This window comes from Ranitomeya imitator, chromosome 4, assembly GCF_032444005.1.
Source record: "Ranitomeya imitator isolate aRanImi1 chromosome 4, aRanImi1.pri, whole genome shotgun sequence".
Lineage (NCBI taxonomy): Eukaryota > Metazoa > Chordata > Amphibia > Anura > Dendrobatidae > Ranitomeya > Ranitomeya imitator.
In genome coordinates, this window is record NC_091285.1 from 626,880,849 (window position 1) to 626,899,422 (window position 18,574).

An 18,574-nucleotide genomic window follows, 5' to 3' on the forward strand; every position below is an offset into this window, starting at 1 on the left:
TTCTCCAAGCAAAAGTTGTCTGAAGAAACCAAGTCATGAAGCCCAGCCAGAAAAAAAATTTTTTTCAATAGGAAGAGCCGTATTAAAAAAAAAAAAAATTTTTTATTCAGAAGTATAACTCAGGCAAGGGTTACATGGCAATGTTAGGACTGGCCGACAGCTCGTGACCGCTGCATAGAAATGCATGGTCATGGTTGGGATTGGAGAACCTACGGCAAAGTCCGAGCTTTGCGTTGTGATCCTCGTCCATCTGACTGCTCCCTAAGGAAGCGTTTCAGCTGTCATCCACATACTAAGCTTCAGTAAAAATAGATGTTTTCACATGCGAAGTACTATGAGGCATAAAATCTTGAAGCGCCACATCACTCGGAGAGGAGGTAGTATTTCAGGCATCTGCAGAACATTGACATGTGGTGCTGTTCACGGTAACGTTGTCATGCATTCATCGTAGATAAGAAAAGCGGCAAACGGCCAAAATCTAAGTAGTAACATATGCGACTATAACGCTGATGCCCCAAACTGAGTCCACGCTGGGAATTATTAGCTTACTGGAACGATTAGAGGTGGAGGAGGATTACTCCGGTCTCTTCTGGTTACACACTTTGTAATACAATCACACACCAAGTCCAGGAGGCAAAAATCAGGCCCCAAATAATTATACAGGTATTCCAGAACACAAATAATAAAAAGTAAACTTTATACTCTATTACAAAGCAAAGAGGACTTGTTACCAGGTCGTAAATGGCCAGTTTTTGCTCCCATGAGTATACAGGCCTTGATTCTTCAATTTTTGTGTTACAAAAACTTTTGAAAAGTCGCAAAAATTTTTGAGTGACGAGAGGTTGTGGAAACATTTTAGGATATACTCTTTTCCTCACCTACTCTTTCATAAGCCCGGTACTTGGACTGGCGGCTGCCTTGAGACAGAGGGCGGAATTTCATAGCTGGGTGCTTCTGGCAGGAGGCGGCAAAGGCTGGAACAGAAGGCAAATGTTACATGTAGAATTGCATGCAGGAGCAGGATTAACACTAAAAAAAAAGCAAAAAATAAATAAATAATAATAATATGATAAAATAGGTCCTAAGCAGGGCCATAACTACCATTTTCGTGATATTACTAAAATGATATTTGAAGAATAAGCATAGGTTAGGGGACAACTTACTGATCGCTAGGGAGCCATGGTAAGGTCTGGGTCACATTAGCGTATAACATGGTATGCAATATGCTAATGACCCTCGGCTCCATCTCTGCTCTGTGCTCCGATCCTCTCGATTGAGAAAATGGCAGCACAGCTGTGGAGTAGACGGAGAAAGTACCGTCATTTCTCCATCTCCTCTGCTGCCGGTGTCTGCGGGAATCGCACTGCACTCAGGTGACATTCGAGTACAATGTGATGGTTCACATGCACCAATAGTCTTGTATGGAGTAATGCGAACCAATTCTCGCAGCATGCTGCGATTGTTTTCGCGTGCCGAATCTGCACGACAAAAATATTCACAGATGTGTACTGCCCCAAACATTAAGAGCCGAGTGTAATCCAATTTATCGTATTGCACTAGTCCCATTTATTCACTTGTGAGTGAGCCCAGATTCAGACCCGATCCTGCACGGAGCAACGGTGCATATGCCCAACCTCCACTCCATCTACTGACTATGGAACTGCTGGAAATAACAGTGCCGCAATGCGTTTTCTCCAGTGGACACAGGCAGACTAGACTGGGGATATAGCTTTTCATTCTTGGAATATGCCTTTAATGGCTGAACAATTTATGGTACAAAAACCTCTTCTAGTGTAAAAAAGTCTTTCAGACTAGCCATAAATGCTTCTGAAAACATGGCAGCACCAATCCGAGTCCAAACAACCATTCAAGATGGTGCAAGAGTGGCTGCCCTTTATGGTAGCTGGGCATCCTGCTGGGCGCTGAACGAGTGCAGGAATACACATGGCCTTGATTTACTAAGGAAATCAACTAGATGTAATTTACAACATTGATGAAAACTTTCCATACTTGATAGCTGAATCTAATGGGATTGCAATGTAACCACCCAAACACGAAGACCACAATTTGTATATCCATCCGTATGACCCCCGCTCAGTATCGTGCATCTGGTGCTTGCACCAGCATATGGATAAGCCCGCATGTGGCCAGCTTTTCTCTGTCCTATTATTTCACATCAAGTGCAGGAATAGAAACTGGTTATTAAATCTAATATTAAAGAAAAAACACCACAAACATTAAAAAGTAACTGCTGTGCCATCTGTTCCTACAGATCAGTCATACAGAGAGGTATTTACTGGGGTTTCCCATAAATTCCAAGAACAGGCAACAGAAGAAACATGGCCGAGTATACACACCTAGCACTCCCCCCATTCCCTATAATGGAGAACATATGTACGGTACACACTTCCCAAATTAGGGAACAATGTACAAAGTAAACCCATTACAGACTCGATCTGAAGTGTGCCCATATTACGAGACTCTGAGGTCAAGCTCTACCCACGGCACCAGATTTACATCTCAGGAGCCTGTAGGTGCAGATTCTCTGGCAGCTTAGACTCTGCCCAAGAAGAATCCACACCTTTAGGTTATGTCCAGATGACGAGGAAACGCCATGGATTTGTGGGGTGGATTGCACTCAGCAAATTCATAGCAGTTACCAGTAGAAGATATAGGAACCAGGTTTTGAAGGCCTCATCTAGAAAATAGACTGCACTTTCTGCAGCCTTCCTCATCTCACCCATTGTGGCCTCCGTTCAGCACTGTAAGGTGGCCAGATGTACGTTAGAAAGCAGCCAGCCATCTTTTCATGACACCCCTATACAAAAACGTTCAGGCAAGCATTCAAGCATTGTCAATGGGAAGTTGTTGATTGGTCACGTGTTTCGGCCAAAACTGGCACCTTAGGGAGTGGAGAGAGAACCGTCGGGTGATTATTTTTTCAGACAGCAATCTAATGGGTATGGGAGGTCCAACACTAGGCTTGACTGAAGGCTCCTGTGTTGTCTAAGAGAGCAGCCCGTCCCCCCTTCCCCGCAGACTGGGAAAAAAAAACAAAAAAAAAAAACGCTTTTTTGCTACAATGGCGCTAACGCATGGTACCATTGCATTAGCAATAGAGGTCTATGCACAGCGAACGTGTCAGTTCGCTGTGCGTTAGACCCAACGTACCCGTAAACGCGGACGAGGGTGCATCACAAAGTAGCGCATCATCGCTAACGCATGCCTATTTTGACATGCGTTAGGATAATGTAAGTCTATGGGTGCGTTAACGGATCCGCTACATTGCTTTAGTGCCGCTAAGTAAAGGATTGCCCTAACGCAATGTGAACCTAGCCTTAGGCTGGTTTCACATTTGCGTTTTTAGCCGCAGCGTTTGTACCGCATATAAACGCATGCATCGTGTTTTTCTATATTTAACATTAAAAACGCATGAGTTTTTTTTGTTCGCGTTTTGCCGCGTTTGACGATGCATGTGTCTTTTTGTCGCTTGCGGCTTGGCGCGGAAATGCAACATGTAGTAATTTTAGAGGCGTCTATTTGTCGCCAGGAAACGCATGCGTTCGATTGCGCACGGTTTGCGTAAAAAAAACCATTGCTGTCTATTTAAACGCATGCGTTTTTAAGCACATGCGTTTGGTTGCGTTTTTGAACGCATGCGTTTCAATAGAGAAAAACAAGTCTAGACACTGATAAGCCACCCCCCCACCATCAAGGTGATAAAGGGAGCCAAACCCTAACCCTAGCCCTAACGGGAAAATGGAAATAAATACATTTTTTTAATTTTTCCCTAACTAAGGAGTTGATGAAGGGGGTTTGATTTCTATTTATAAGGGGTTTTCTAGTGGATTTTTATGATTGGCAGCTGTCACACACTGAAAGACGCTTTTTATTCCAAAAAATATTTTTTGCGTTACCACATTTTGACAGCTACAATTTTTCCATATTTTGGTCCACAGAGTCATTAACATATTTATTAATGACCTTGTAGGGGGCATTCAGAGTAGAATTTCAGTATTTGCAGATGACACTAAACTCTGCAGGGTAATCAATACAGAGGAGGACAATTTTATATTACAGGATGATTTATGTAAACTAGAAGCTTGGGCTGATAAATGGCAAATGAGCTTTAATGGGGATAAATGTAAGGTCATGCACTTGGGTAGAAGTAATAAGATGTATGATTATGTGCTTAATTCTAAAACTCTGGGCAAAACCGTCAATGAAAAATACCTGGGTGTATGGGTGGATGACAAACTCATTCAGTGGCCAGTGTCAGGCAGCTGCTACAAAGGCAAATAAAATAATGGGATGCATTAAAAGAGGCATAGATGCTCATGAGGAGAACATAATTTTACCTCTATACAAGTCACTAGTTCGACCACACTTAGAATACTGTGCACAGTTCTGGTCTCCGGTGTATAAGAAAGACATAGCTGAACTGGAGCGGGTGCAGAGAAGAGCGACCAAGGTTATTAGAGCAGAGGTCCCCAACTCCAGTCCTCAAGGCCCACCAACGGGTCATGTTTTCAGGATTTCCTTTGCATTGCACAGGTGATGCAATTATTACCTGGGCAAGACTAAGGAAATCCTGAAAACATGACATGTTGGTGGGCCTTGAGGACTGGAGTTGGGGACCTCTGTATTAGAGGACTGGGGGTCTGCAATACCAAGATAGGTTATTACACTTGGGGCTATTTAGTTTGGAAAAACGAAGACTAAGGGGTGATCTTATGTTAATGTATAAATATATGAGGGGACAGTACAAAGACCTTTCTGATGATCTTTTTAATCATAGACCTGAAACAGGGACAAGGGGGCATCCTCTACGTCTGGAGGAAGGAAGGTTTAAGCATAATAACAGACGCGGGTTCTTTACTGTAAGAGCAGTGAGACTATGGAACTCTCTGCCGTATGATGTTGTAATGAGTGATTCATTACTTAAATTTAAGAGGGGACTGGATGCCTTTCTGGAAAAGTATAATGTTACAGGGTATATATACTAGATTCCTTGATAGGGAGTTGATCCAGGGAACTAGTCTGATTGCCGTATGTGGAGTCGGGAAGGAATTTTTTTCCCCAATGTGGAGCTTACTCTTTGCCACATGGTTTTTTTTGCCTTCCTCTGGATCAACATGTTAGGGCATGTTAGGTAAGGCTATGGGTTGAACTAGATGGACTTATAGTCTTCCTTCAACCTTAATAACTATGTGAGGTCTTGTTTTTTGCGGGACAAGTTGACATTTTTATTGGTAACATTTTCGGGCACGTGACATTTTTGATTGCTTTTTATTCCGATTTTTGTGAAGCAGAATGAACAAAAACCAGCTTGTGAAATTTCTCATCATGCGTACCAAAAGCGCAAACGTAGGAAAAAACGCATGTAAACGCGTACAAACGCGGCTTTTTTTAACCGCATGCGACAACGCATGCGTCTAAAAAACGCAGCATTTGTATACGTTTACATGCGTTTTTTTCACCACTTGCGGATGCGTTTTAAACGCTGCGGATTTAAACGCAAATGTGAAACCAGCCTTAGGCCTCATTCACATGTTTGATTGTATCATATGCGGGGAGGAGGGAAATCGGACTTATTATTCTGATGAGAGTTTGATCAGAGTGTAATATGAACCTCAGATTTTTTCGTGCAGTGAGAAATTTAATTAAAAAAAATAAATACAATTCTGCATTCTGACAGTCCGTGAAAATCAGACCGCACTGGGATGTCAGTGTGCTAAGATTTCTTTCACGGACGCACTGACTTGCATCTGCCTACTTGATCTAAGAGGAAAGAGAGAGAAAAAAAAAAAAAAAAAGTTCCATCTGTGAAAAACACATAGCACTTGTATGCAAAAATTGGACATCTGAATGAGGCTTTAGTCTGGGCTTCTCACAGGCTGTTTCATCTCCCACCATATAATTTCAGCTTACCATAGACACTGCTATTGACATCCACGACTGACCACCTATCGCTAAGCAGTGGCCCCATCTATGGATGAAATTTGCAGAACAGAAAAACCCCAACATTGTGAGTGACATAATATCCATAAGAGTCCAGGTAATGCGCCTCCGGGCAGTGCTGGGCTCCCTCATTCCTTAGCGTTCACGTCAAAATGACAACTCACCTTCCTCAGGGCTAGAAAATATTCCCAGGGCATGAGCGTCATCAACAAACTCCAAGCAGAAGCCTTTGTCTCTGCAAAGCAGGGGAAAAAAATATAACACTGGCTGCTTTCCATAAAAGTTCTCATTTCATGGCATTAACAAGGATTGATGATAGGAACAAATTGTGCAATAAGATTCCTAGAAATTATCTGCTTAAAATCACAGTTTCATAAATCTCAAAAAAAAGAAAAAGAAATAAACTTGGAGCATTTCTATAAAATGCAAAAGCTAGTCCTAAATATCCCAGGTTCAGTAGCACAGATCATTATTGCTGGCAATATCCCGCCATTCCAGCAGGCCATACTTCTGTCCCAATCTTACTTCTTAGTGTTGCATTCTCTCTCCGCTCTACCACTTCACTTGTTTTGGAAGAATCCATGCACGTTTTGCTGAACCATCGCTCGTGTGGCCAGCCACAGACAATTCTGCATCGACTCTCTAAACAGGCAATAGAGTGCACTGCTCTAGCTAGATAAAAGGGCTTTACCCTTACGAATTGTGACACTTTTGTAGAAATGAGCCTTTAAGTTCTCTGTAACTCACACATTAGATTAGGCTAACCTAATGGCTTCCCTTATCCATGTAGCTAGGGTATCCCTTGTCACCGAGGCCTTTCCTAGATCCCTGAAAAGGAAACAAGGACTAACTTTTCCTCCACTGAATTGTCACCGCTAAGTATTCTACTAGAGCTAGACTAACATCTAGTGTGTGAAGTTTAAGATCATAAAAAAGGAGGGATGAATAATCTGGCATCTATGAAACTTTGCGGCCACTTTCGGTCTGGTCTTAAACAACCCCATCTTCAAAATTCTGTGGAAACAATTGGTTAACTGATGGTTGAAAACCTTGGCTGACAATCTATCCAATAGTTCACAAGGGGGTTCAGTTAAACCTTCTAAAACCAAGTTCAAATCCCAGAAAGGCATCATTGGACTAGGGATTGGTCTGGACCCATCAAAAGAGCCAATCTAGTTATAGTCAAGTTATAGTTGTACAATTCCCCTAGGGCCAAAATCTGGACTTTAAAGAGTGCTCGTAGATATACTCAAATATTCAAAAAGTTTAGGGTCACCCAGAAAATTGTGTTTTCCATGAAAACTCATACTTTTATTAATCAAATGAGTTGCCAAATGAATTGAAAATCTAGTCCAGACATTGACAAGGTTCGAAAAAAAAAATTTTATTTCACAATTTTATCCTTCAAACTTTGCTTTCGTCACAGAATGCTCCCTTTACAGCAATTACAGCGTTGCAGACCTTTGGCATTCTAGCAGTTAATTTGCTGAGGTTATCTGGAGAAATTTCACCCCATGCTTCCAGAAGCCTCTCCCACAAGTTGGTTTGGCTTGATGGGCACTTTTTGCGTACCATACGGTCAAGCTGCTCCCACAACAGCTCAATGGGGTTGTGATCTGGTGACTGTGCTGGTCACTCCATTACACATAGAATACCAGCTGCCTGCTTCTTCACTAAATAGTTCTTGCATAATTTGGAGGTGTGCTTTGGGTCATTTTCCTGTTGTAGGATGAAATTGGCTCCAATCAAGTGCTGTCCACAGGGTATGGCATGGCGTTGCAAAATGAAGTGATAGCCTTCCTTATTCAAAATCCCTTTTACCTTGTACAAATCTCCCACTTTACCAGCACCAAAGCAACCCCAGACCATCACATTACCTCCACCATGCTTGACAGATGGCGTCAGGCACTCTTCCAGCATCTCTTCAGTTGTTCTGCGTCTCACAAATTTTCTTCTGTGTGATCCAAACACCTCAAACTTGGATTTGTCTGTCCATAACACTTTTTAATCTTCCTCTGTCCAATATCTGTTCTTTTGCCCATATTAATCTTTTCCTTTTATTAATTGGTCTCAGATATGGCTTTTTCTTTGCCACTCTGCCCTGAAGGCCAGCATCCCGGAGTCGCCTCTTCTCTGTAGACGATGACAATGCCGTTTTGCGTGTACCATTTAATGAAGCTGCCAGTTGAGGACCTGTGAGGCGTCGATTTCTCAAACTACAGACTCCAATGTACTTGTCTTGTTGCTCAGTTGTGCAGCGGGGCCTCCCACTTCTCTTTCTACTCTGGTTAGAGGCCTGATTCTGCTCTCCTCTGAAGGGAGTAGTACACACCGTTGTAGGAAATCTTCAGTTTCTTGGCAATTTCTCGCATGGAATAGCCTTCACTAGGGTTGAGCGACTTGTTTTTTTAGGGTCGAGTCGGGTTTCACGAAACCAGACTTTCTCAAAAGTCGGGTCGAGTGAAATCGGCCGATCCTATTAAAAAGTCGGGGGTCGGCCGAAACACGAAACCCAATGCAGTGCAATGGGATACTAATGGTTCCCAGGGTCTGAAGGAGAGGAAACTCTCCTTCGGGCCCTGGGATCCATATTTATGTGTAAAATAAAGAATAAAAATAAAAAATAGGGATATACTCACCCTCGGACACGCCCTGGAACTAACCGGCAGCCTTCCTTCCTAAGAATGAGCGCGTGAAGGACCTTCGATGACGTCGCGGCTTGCGGTCACGCGATCAATCACAAGCCGCGACATCATCGAAGGTCCTTCACGCGCTCATTCTTAGGAATGGAAGCTGCCGGTTACAGCGGTTAGTACCAGGGCGCGTCCGAGGGTGAGTATATCCCTATTTTTTATTTTACACATAAATATGGATTCCGATACCGCAAATATCGGCCGATATCCGAAACTTGCGGTATCGGAATGAAACGCGACTTTTGCGCGAAGATCGCCGACCTCATGGCCGACCCCACACAGGGATCCGGTCGGGTTTCATGAAACCCGACTTTGCCAAAGGTCAGCGACTTATGAAAATGGCCGACCCGTTTCGCTCAACCACTTCTAAAAACAAGAATAGACTTGAGTTTCACATGAAAGTTCTTTTTTTTTCTGGCGTTTTTGAGAGTTTAATGGAACCAACAAATGTAATGCTCCAGATTTCTCAACTAGCTCAACGAAGGTCAGGTTTATAGGTTCTCTAATCAGCCAAACTGTTTTCAGTTGTGCTAACATACTTGCACAAGGGTTGTCAAGGTTATTCTAACCATCTATTAGCCTTCTTACACAGTTAGCAAACACAAAGTACCATAAGAACACTGGAGTGATAGTTCTTGGAAATGGGCCTGTATACACCTAAGAAGATATTGCATTACAAACCAGACGTTTGCAGCTAGAATAGTCATTTACCACATTAACAATGTATAGAGTATTTCTAAATCATTTAATGTTAGCTTCATTGGAAAAAAACTGCTTTTCTTTAAAAAAAAAAAAAAAAAAAAAAAAAAAGGAAATTTCTAGGTGCCCTAAACTTTTGAACGGTAGTGCAATTCCTCTAGAAAGGCCCAGTTTCAAACCTAATATTATTCTTTATTTATATAGCACCATTAGTTCCATGGTGCTGTACATCAGAAAGGGGTTACGTACAGTTATAGATATCGTTTACAGTGAACAAATTTACAACAGACTGGTACAGGGGGGAGAAGAACCTGTCCTTGCGGACTTACATTCTATGGCATGAATTGGTATTTCACTACTCTAGCAATAAATACATACATCCCTCTTCAGTAGTCACTAGTTTTCTGCTTTAAAGCAAAGTAGATAAATTCAGGATAAAGCGTCCGAGTCAATAGCGCCCTTTCAAATCCCAGGCCGTCAAATGAAGGCCTGTTTGTCGATGGAAAACTGGACCTGGACTGAGCAGATCTGGGATTTCTGGTAGGATCCATGGATCGGATAACGACATTCTTATCCATGAAAGCCAGGGTCTCGAGCCAGAACAGGGCTATTAGAATTACTCTAGCCTGTTCCTCCTGAACCTTCCTCAGCACTACTGGAATCATCTTTAACAGAGGAAAAGCATAGGACCGGTCGAAGTCCCAGGGAATCTGAAAAGCATCTACCGAGTGGCCTTTACTTGCCTACCAGCAAGTCCTGACGGGAGTTGTCTGGAATATAATTGAGCCCACTGGAGAGCATGAAGTAAAAGTCCCTAGCTGCTGTTACTAAGGCCAATACCTTGCCTATCTTTTCTTCTGGTAGGAAACAGGTCGGATTCACATAGGCCAAAATAAGACCTAAAAAGATTGATCTCTCAATGGCTCCAGTTTAGGACTTTTTTTAGGTTTAGAAGACAAACTAACTTTTCCAGGACGGCCCTGACTCTTACAAGCAGACAGTTGCAGTGTTCTTTCGACCTGCCCACTACCAGAAAATTGTCAAAGTATGGAACTATTAGTGTATCTTGTTCCCGGAGACGCGCAGTCACTTCCACTATGATTTTCATAAAAACCCACAAAGCAATGGGCAGACCGAACGGTAGTGCTCTGAACTGGAAATGCCTGACCTTGTTTATAGGTAAGGCCACTCAGACATTTCTGATCTTTCGCATGGATTGGAACATGGTAATAAGCATCCTTAAAGGGACACTGTCACCTGAATTTGGAGGGAACAATTTTCAGCCATGGAGGCGGGGTTTTTGATTCACCCTTTCCTTACCCGCTGGCTGCATGCTGGCTGCAATATTGGATTGAAGTTCATTCTCTGTCCTCCGTAGTACACGCCTGCACAAGGTAATCTTGCCTTGCACAGGCATGTACTACGGAGGACAGAGAATGAACTTCAATCCAATATTGCAGCCAGCATGCAGCCAGCGGGTAAGGAAAGGGTGAACCAAACCCCCCAAAACCCCGCCTCCATGGCTGAAGATTGTTCCCTCCAAATTCAGGTGACAGTGTCCCTTTAAGCTCTAGCATACTCATGCAGCAAGCTGGAAATAGCATCTTTATAGCAGATTTTATAGACTCCACCTTGAAGGGTCTGTACACCGGAAATTTGGTTAACCCCTTCAGATTTACTCTAGTTCTGAAGGTGCCATCTGGTTTCTCGATCAAAAAGAGGGAATAAAATCCCCTGCCTTGTTCTTCTAGCGCTTCTGTGAGGACCTGCTTCTGCACTAAGCTCAGAACCTTCGCTTTCAGGGATAACTGCTCCTCGCAAGAACTTCTGAACCATGGTACTCTGAAATTCAGGAGTGTTCCTCTGCAAACCTTCAATCTTAAAGCCGGCTTCTAGTTTCCAGTACCCAAGGATCCGGGCACTGGAAGAAGTTTTCTCTCAAGCAGGCAGGAAGAGGGAAACTCCTACCTGGGGAAAACGTGTCACTTGGGACGATTTTCTTGGCCCTGATGTGTGGGCTTCCAAACATGAAACCTTTATTTTTCTCACTTTTATCCTTCCACTTTCCCTGATCTCTAGGAGGTCTTCCCCAACTAATCTTCCGAAAGGACCTCCTATATTCTGGGATAGACATGGCAGGAAATACTTTAATTTTATCCTCTGCCTTGTCTAAGATATAATCCAGAGTTTATCCAAAGAGAAATTGCGCATCGCATGGGATTGAACACAGCTTGGTCTTGGACTGAACGTCTTGCGGCCAGCTTTTAAGCCATAGTGTTCTATGGGCAGCACTGGAGAGGCTTGCTGACATGGCCGCCAGTCTCATGAATGGGAGATTAGCCAGACTCTTTTCTATTGAGACATGATCTTTAAATTTGACCCCTTAGTTGCTGTAACAAGATCATAGTTTTGGCCATACAAGTTGCAGAAACGCTGGCTTTACACCACCCACCGCGGACTCTCCGTTCAGCTTCATATATCCATCACCTTCCTACCCAGGGGGTCCTTTAGAAAGCCCATATCCTCAAAGGGAGTACACTTTCTGGACAATTTGGCTACATCTATTTTAGGGATTTTATTCCATATGCCAGATTCCTCTTCATCAAAGGGGTACCTTCTTTTAGAGGATGATGGTAACGAACTTTCTTCTGTTTTTTTCCCCATTCCCTATTAAGGAGCATCTGAATTTTCTCATTAATGAGAAACGTGTGTCTTTTGCTCTAATCCGCTGAAAATGATATCGTGAAATCGATCTGGGGGTTTTAGTATCCAAGACACCCATGGTTACGCTCACTGCTTTCACTAACTTATCCATGTCTTCTATGGGAACACGCCTACCCCCCCACATCACTATCAGAGGATGACGAAGAATCATCTGATCCACTTCTGTCTTTGGATCTTATAGCTTCATCTGAAATCAGTCAGTTGTCGCCCAGACTTTCTTCCTTCTATCACTTTCCTTCTGAAAAGCGTCTTAATGGAATCCATGGTGAAGTTGGGGGATTCTTCATAGATGGTTTTCTGTATCCAATCTGGACAGACTTTTTTCTGATGTGAACCAGGTAACCTATTCCTTCATAGCGCACACTCCTTATTTTGGAGTTTGGAGCTACACTTTAGGCCTTTCCTAGTAATTAAACACACATAAAAAAAACCATTTAACATTGTGAACTTTCACGCAGATCTCTCACCATTCTGATGTTCAGTCTAAGGTACCGGAATAGGAGGCTGGAGCAAATAACATGATTTTTCTCGCCTGGGGGCAGTGGATTCACAACCTGCTCTGTTCTTCCGGCTGATCTTACTTCTGTCATTTGTGTGGCTCCTGTGTCCACTCGGATGCAGTCGCTGCTGTTGATGCTCCATATTACCAACGTAAGACGAGCCGGAGCAAACCCGCTGTCTGGCGGTCAGACCTCAGTATAAATGAGAGACCAGCCACAGCTACTCCTCCAGCACCACCTCCGGACCCTCCTGCAAGGGTTTCTTCATATTTCTGGGTCAGACCTCTCCGGCATGCTCAACCTCAGGGTGCCCAATCATGTGCAGACCCTGTTTTTTGTGGCTGCTTACATATATTCAGGCGCAATCTTCATCGGGGAGCATAGCTTTGAAATCCACTAGTCAGCGGCGCACCTTGCGCACGCACACACCAGGGTGACCAGAGTCTCAGGCGTGCTTCACATCAGGGCACAACAATCAAGATCGCCCAGCATATGCGCAGTCTGGAACGACGAAGCGGCCGGCAGACATTGGAAAAAGAGGTCTCCGCCTACACGCGTCCACACACCTGCACCAATCGCTTCTACGCTGTAATAGCGCGAAACGGCAGCCGTCGTCAGCACCTGCTACTGCACACTCCTGTCCTCACTCTCCCGGCCATGACATTTTAATCGTTATTGAAAAAAGAATGGAATTTTAAGGATCGATGAGTGCCATCCATCTTTTTCTCTACTATGAAGTTCATTGCCATAGTTTTACTCTACTGGTTGCTAAAGAAATCTATCCATGTCATTATCAAGAAAAATAAAATCCTGAACAACATTACCTGTATTCCTTAAAGTGCTCCATGAGATCCTCAGCACTGAGCTCAGGGGAGAAACTATATACTTCAATAATGTGTCCATATTTCCCACGATCCACTTGAACTTCAGAAAATTCTGAAAAATCTCCTTGAAGAGGTTGTATATAGACGTCCTTCTCACAAACGTTAGCATGTATCTAGTGGAAGCAAAGGCAAAAAAAAAAAAAAAACAGATTAAGAGGCACACATATGAATATCCTCCTGAACTTCTTCATAGTCACCACTGGGTGGCACCATCTAACCTACATTGTCGCGGTATTCTTTTACAAAATCCTATGTTACTGGAGTGATTTATTTTTAGTGCCGAGGGGCTCAGAGAGGAGCCCAAAACCACAATATTTCCCTCGGTCACCAATACCCTGGACATTTGTAGTCAGGGACTTGCTTGTCAGACTGGTTACAACAATTAAAATCACATTCAGATGTTTTATAGCTATAGCGGACGCCGCATTCCCCAAGGAGCACCTAAATGTAACTTACTTGTAAAATTCTATTGAGGAAAATACATTTTTAAAACTGATTAGCAGAGTCCGCAACAGGCGGGAAGATTCACCACAGATTTTACCCTTTTACCGTGACTTAAAATCTGCAAAGTCTATGGCATTTCCAAAAGAAAAAAAAAAAAAAAGCAAAGTACCATAGATTGAAGATTTTTGAAAAAGCTATTCTCCAGTGTTTCCCCCGAAAATAAGCCCGCAGGGTTGACAGGATTTTTTGAGTATGCTTGAAATACTAAGGATTGTCTGTCTGCTGTCTCTAACATCATGTCCTCCCTCTATCTGAAACTAAATCTCTCCAAAACTGAACTTCTTGTGTTTCTCCCCTCTACTAACCTCACTCTACCCAACATCGAAATTACCCTGGAGGGTTCAACCATAACTCCCAAGCAGCATGCCCGCTGTCTTGGGGTCATATTCGACACCGAACTTTCCTTTACTTCCTATATCCGATCACTCACTCGCTCCTGTCACCTGCATCTTAAAAACATCTCCAGAATCCGACCTTTTCTCACCTTTGAAACTGCTAAGACTCTTACTGTCGCTCTTATTCATTCCCCTCTGGACTACTGCAACTCTCTTCTGATCGGTCTCCCTCTTACCAAACTTTCTCCTCTCCAATCCATCTTGAATGCTGCAGCCAGAGTCATATTTCTGTCCAGCCGCTTCACCGATGCCTCCATCTTGTGCCAGTCATTACACTGGCTACCCATTCGCTGCAGGGTCCAGTATAAACTCATCTCTCTCACCCACAAAGCTCTCCACAGTTCTGCACCGCCTTATATCTGCTCTCTCATCTCCGTCTATCGCTCTACACGTGCCCTCCGTTCTAGAAATGACCCAAGACTAACATCCCCCGTAATTCGAACCTCGCACCTCCGTCTCCAAGACTTCTCTCGTGCTGCGCCAACTCTCTGGAATGCACTTCCCCAGACGATTAGACCCCCTTTAAATTTTTCACTCTTTGTTTCACTGCAGCCATTTGGTAAATTCAAAAAAGTTCATTTTTTTCTCATTAATGTACACTCTGCCCCCCATCTTGACTGAAAAAAAAACATATGTAGAAATGTTGGCAAATGTATTAAAAAAGAAAAACTGAAATATCACATGGTCATAAGTATTCAGACCCTTTGCTCAGTATTGAGTAGAAGCTCCTTTTCAGCTAGTACAGCCATGAGTCTTCTTGGGACTGATGCAACAAGTTTTTCACACCTGGGTTTGGGGATCCTCTGCCATTCTTCCTTGCAGATCCTCTCCAGCTCCGTCAGGTTGGATGGTGAACAGCCATTTTCAGGTTTCTCCAGAGATGCTCAATTTGTAGATTGTGAGCCCTCGCGGGCAGGGTTCTCTCTCCTCCTGTACCAGTCGTGACTTGTATTGTTTAAGATTATTGTACTTGTTTTCACTATGTATACCCCTCCTCCCATGTAAAGCGCCATGGAATAAATGCCGCTATGATAATAAATTTGGTTTAGGTCAGGGCTCTGGCTGGACCAGTCAAGAATGGTCACAGAGTTGTTCTGAAGCCACTCCTTTGTTATTTTTGCTGTGTGCTTAGGGTCATTGTCTTGTTGGAAGGTGAATCTTTGGCCAAGTCTGAGGTCCAGAGCACTCTGGAAGAGGTTTTCATCCAGGTTATCTCTGTACTTGGCCGCATTCATGTTTCCATCAATGGCAGCCAGTTGTCCTGAAAAACACCCCCATAGCATGATGCTGCCACCACCACCATGTTTCACTGTTGGGATTGTATTGGGCAGGTTATGAGCAGTGCAGAGCAGAATTATCACCAAAAAGGTCTATCTTCGTCTCATCAGACCAGAGAATCTTATTTCTCATAGTCTGGGAGTCCTTCATGTGTTTTTTAGCAAACTCTATGCAGGCTGTCATATGTCTTGCACTGAGGAGAGCCTTCCGTCGGGCCACACTGCCATAACTGGTGGAGGGCTGCAGTGATAGTTGACTTTGTGGAACTTTCTCCCATCTCCCTACAGCATCTCTGGAGCTCAGCCACAGTGATCTTGGGGTTCTTCTTTACCTCTCTCACCAAGGCTCTTCTCCCACGATTGCTCAGTTTGGCTGGACAGCAGGTCTAGGAAGACTTCTGGTGGTTCCAAACTTCTTCCATTTAAGGATTATAGAGGCCACTGTGCTCTTGGGAACCTCGAGTACTGCAGAAATTCTGTTGAAACCTTGGCCAGATCTGTGCCTTACCACGATTCTGTCTCTAAGCTCCTTGGCCAGTTCCTTTGACCTCATGATTCTCATGTCGTCTGACATGCACTGTGAGCTGTGAGGTCTTATATAGACAGGTGTGCCTTTCCAAATCAAGTCCTATCAGTTTAATTAAACACAGCTTGACTCCAATGAAGGAGTAGAACCATCTCAAGGAGGATCACAAGGAAATGGACAGTGTCTGAGCGAAGGGTCTGAATACTTATGACCATGTGATATTTCAGTTTTTCTTTTTCATTAAAATTTTCAAAAAATTTCTACATTTGTTTTTTTTCTCCAGACAAAATGGGGTGCAGAGTGTACATTAATGTGAAAAAAATGAACCTTTTTGAATTTATCAAATGGCTGCAATGAAACAGAGTGAAAAACTTAAAGGGGTCTGAATACTTTCCGTACCCACTGTAAACCTTACTCCAAAAATACCTTTACTGTGGCTGACATCCTGAACAAACAGTATTATCCATGAGGTGGTCAGGTCTGGGGACTTGCAGTTGGGCCGAGATATGTGATAGTAAAAGAATGTAATATTCAGTCATGTGAATAAGGACCAACGTCTAAAAAGGCAGTGTCCTGCTTATTCAATGAAACAGATGTACGTAGTTGGGAGTGCACGTTATCTAGGAAGTCAACCTCACATCTGGAGGCGACTTTACCTTTAGTTATATACCCGATACCATGTCTAGAGGCTCCATGGGTGTCCGTGATCACAAGTGTGTGCTGCCTTATACACTACATTAACAGGTAATGTGGTCACCACTCACCTCCACCATGAGCTGCTCCAACAACTTCTGTTCTTCATCATCTTGTACTGTCTGCTTGCTTTCCTGAACACGGTTCTCTGCGGACTCCTCTTCTATACATTGGGGTGTTTCGGATTCCCAATTACTCCTGGATTGAAATTCATAAGATAACTCGACCAGGGGGGGCATCGCTCCATAGTCTGCCTCCTCTTCTGGCTCCATCCCAATATTGGCCTCCTCCTGTACCTCTACATTCATCTCTTTCTCATCCTTAACTATCTCTGTCATCTCTCCCCGCTCTTGAGGCAGTGCAGGTATTATTGCCTCCTCCTTAGGCTCCGCTGGCATCCACACTTTCTCCTGAGTCTCACCTGACACCTCTGCCTTCTTATGAGCCATTGCATGCCTCCCTTTATCTTCACGAGTCACTGCTCTTATTTTTGTCTCCTCCTGAACCATCATCACTATCTCTGCCTGCTCCTGACTCACTAGTGGTATGGATGCCTCCTCCTGAGGCTCCACTGGCATCTCAGCCTCCTCGTTATCCACCTCCTTCCTCCAGTTTTCTTCATGTCCCTCTGCCCTCACCTCCTTATCCTCCTGTTCCACCACTTTCATCTCATGTAAATCCTTAGTTATTGAACTTAGCTGTGCCGCCTTCTCATCCCTCTGTGATCTCTCAATTCCTCTCATCTCAGATACCACTTGGTCATCTACAGATCTCACCGATAACCCCCCAGCCTGTTCCTCGGCCACATAATCTTGTCTCATATCCAAGTCACTTGGTCCTCCTGCAGAGTCTGCTGCCGCTACCTGACCAGGTCTTCTATCCTCACCTTCATTTTCATTAAGTTTCTGGCATATTACCAAGTGGTCTTGTCTTGCACTACCATTGACCTCCATCTTTCCTGCAATCTTCTCCTGAACCCCTTGGCGCTCTGTCTCACACTGAACTTCCTCTTGTCCCTCCGGCATCTCTTGGCTGCTTGCACTCAACTCTGCCTCTGACACTTTTTTACTCTGCAGCAGCTCGCCATCTTCATTGTGCACACACTGCCCATTTTCATTGTGCACAGACTGCCCATTTTCTGGTGCATTGATCTGCCGTTGGCCCTTTACATGACCCTTCCTATGCTCCCCTCTGCCTCTTGCCCCGTGCTTTCCTCCAGATGCATAAGGGTCTCTGTCTGGTTTCTTATCCTTGCGCTTCCACCAGTTTTGCCGTCCCCGGCCAGACTCCCATTTTCTGCTGGGTGAGGCTGAACTCCAAAATCGGTCACGATTTTCATTCCGAGATCTGGTCCTGGATTCTCCATTCTCTTGAGATCGCCTGCAGGAACAGTATATACACACACAACTTATATACATGGTGCCGTGCTAATTTTACCAATGTTTAACACACTTTACTTCCTCCATGGTGAACGCATGTGAGGGATTGTATTTTGCCTTCTGAACGGTTATTGGAACATTTTTGTACAGAAAGCTTTGATTACTTTTTATTGCATTTTTCAGGGGGAAATGTAGTGCAGTTCTGGGAGCTATGAATTTTTTATTTCTTTGTGAAGTTCATTTTAATTAATTTTATATTGTGATAGATGGGCATTTTTTTTACTGACATGGCAACACAAAATGTGCTTATTTTCTTTTTGTGGATTGGAAAAAGAAAAA

At 43.6% G+C, this 18,574-nt stretch overlaps 1 protein-coding gene across 3 annotated transcripts in view; it reads right to left on the reverse strand.

Moving 5' to 3' along the window:
* R3HCC1 (R3H domain and coiled-coil containing 1) overlaps window positions 1–18,574 on the reverse strand; it is a 35,711-nt gene that overhangs the window by 2,415 nt on the left and 14,722 nt on the right. For 2 of the 3 annotated variants that reach the window (XM_069766670.1, XM_069766671.1), the window contains exons 4-7: window positions 16,928–18,236; window positions 13,402–13,574; window positions 6,126–6,196; window positions 879–974 (exon numbers count right to left, since the gene is read on the reverse strand). In XM_069766670.1, coding sequence (XP_069622771.1) covers window positions 879–974; window positions 6,126–6,196; window positions 13,402–13,574; window positions 16,928–18,236 — 1,649 coding nt within the window. The remainder of the gene's footprint in view (window positions 1–878; window positions 975–6,125; window positions 6,197–13,401; window positions 13,575–16,927; window positions 18,237–18,574) is intronic. The other variant, XM_069766672.1, reaches the window with a different exon arrangement.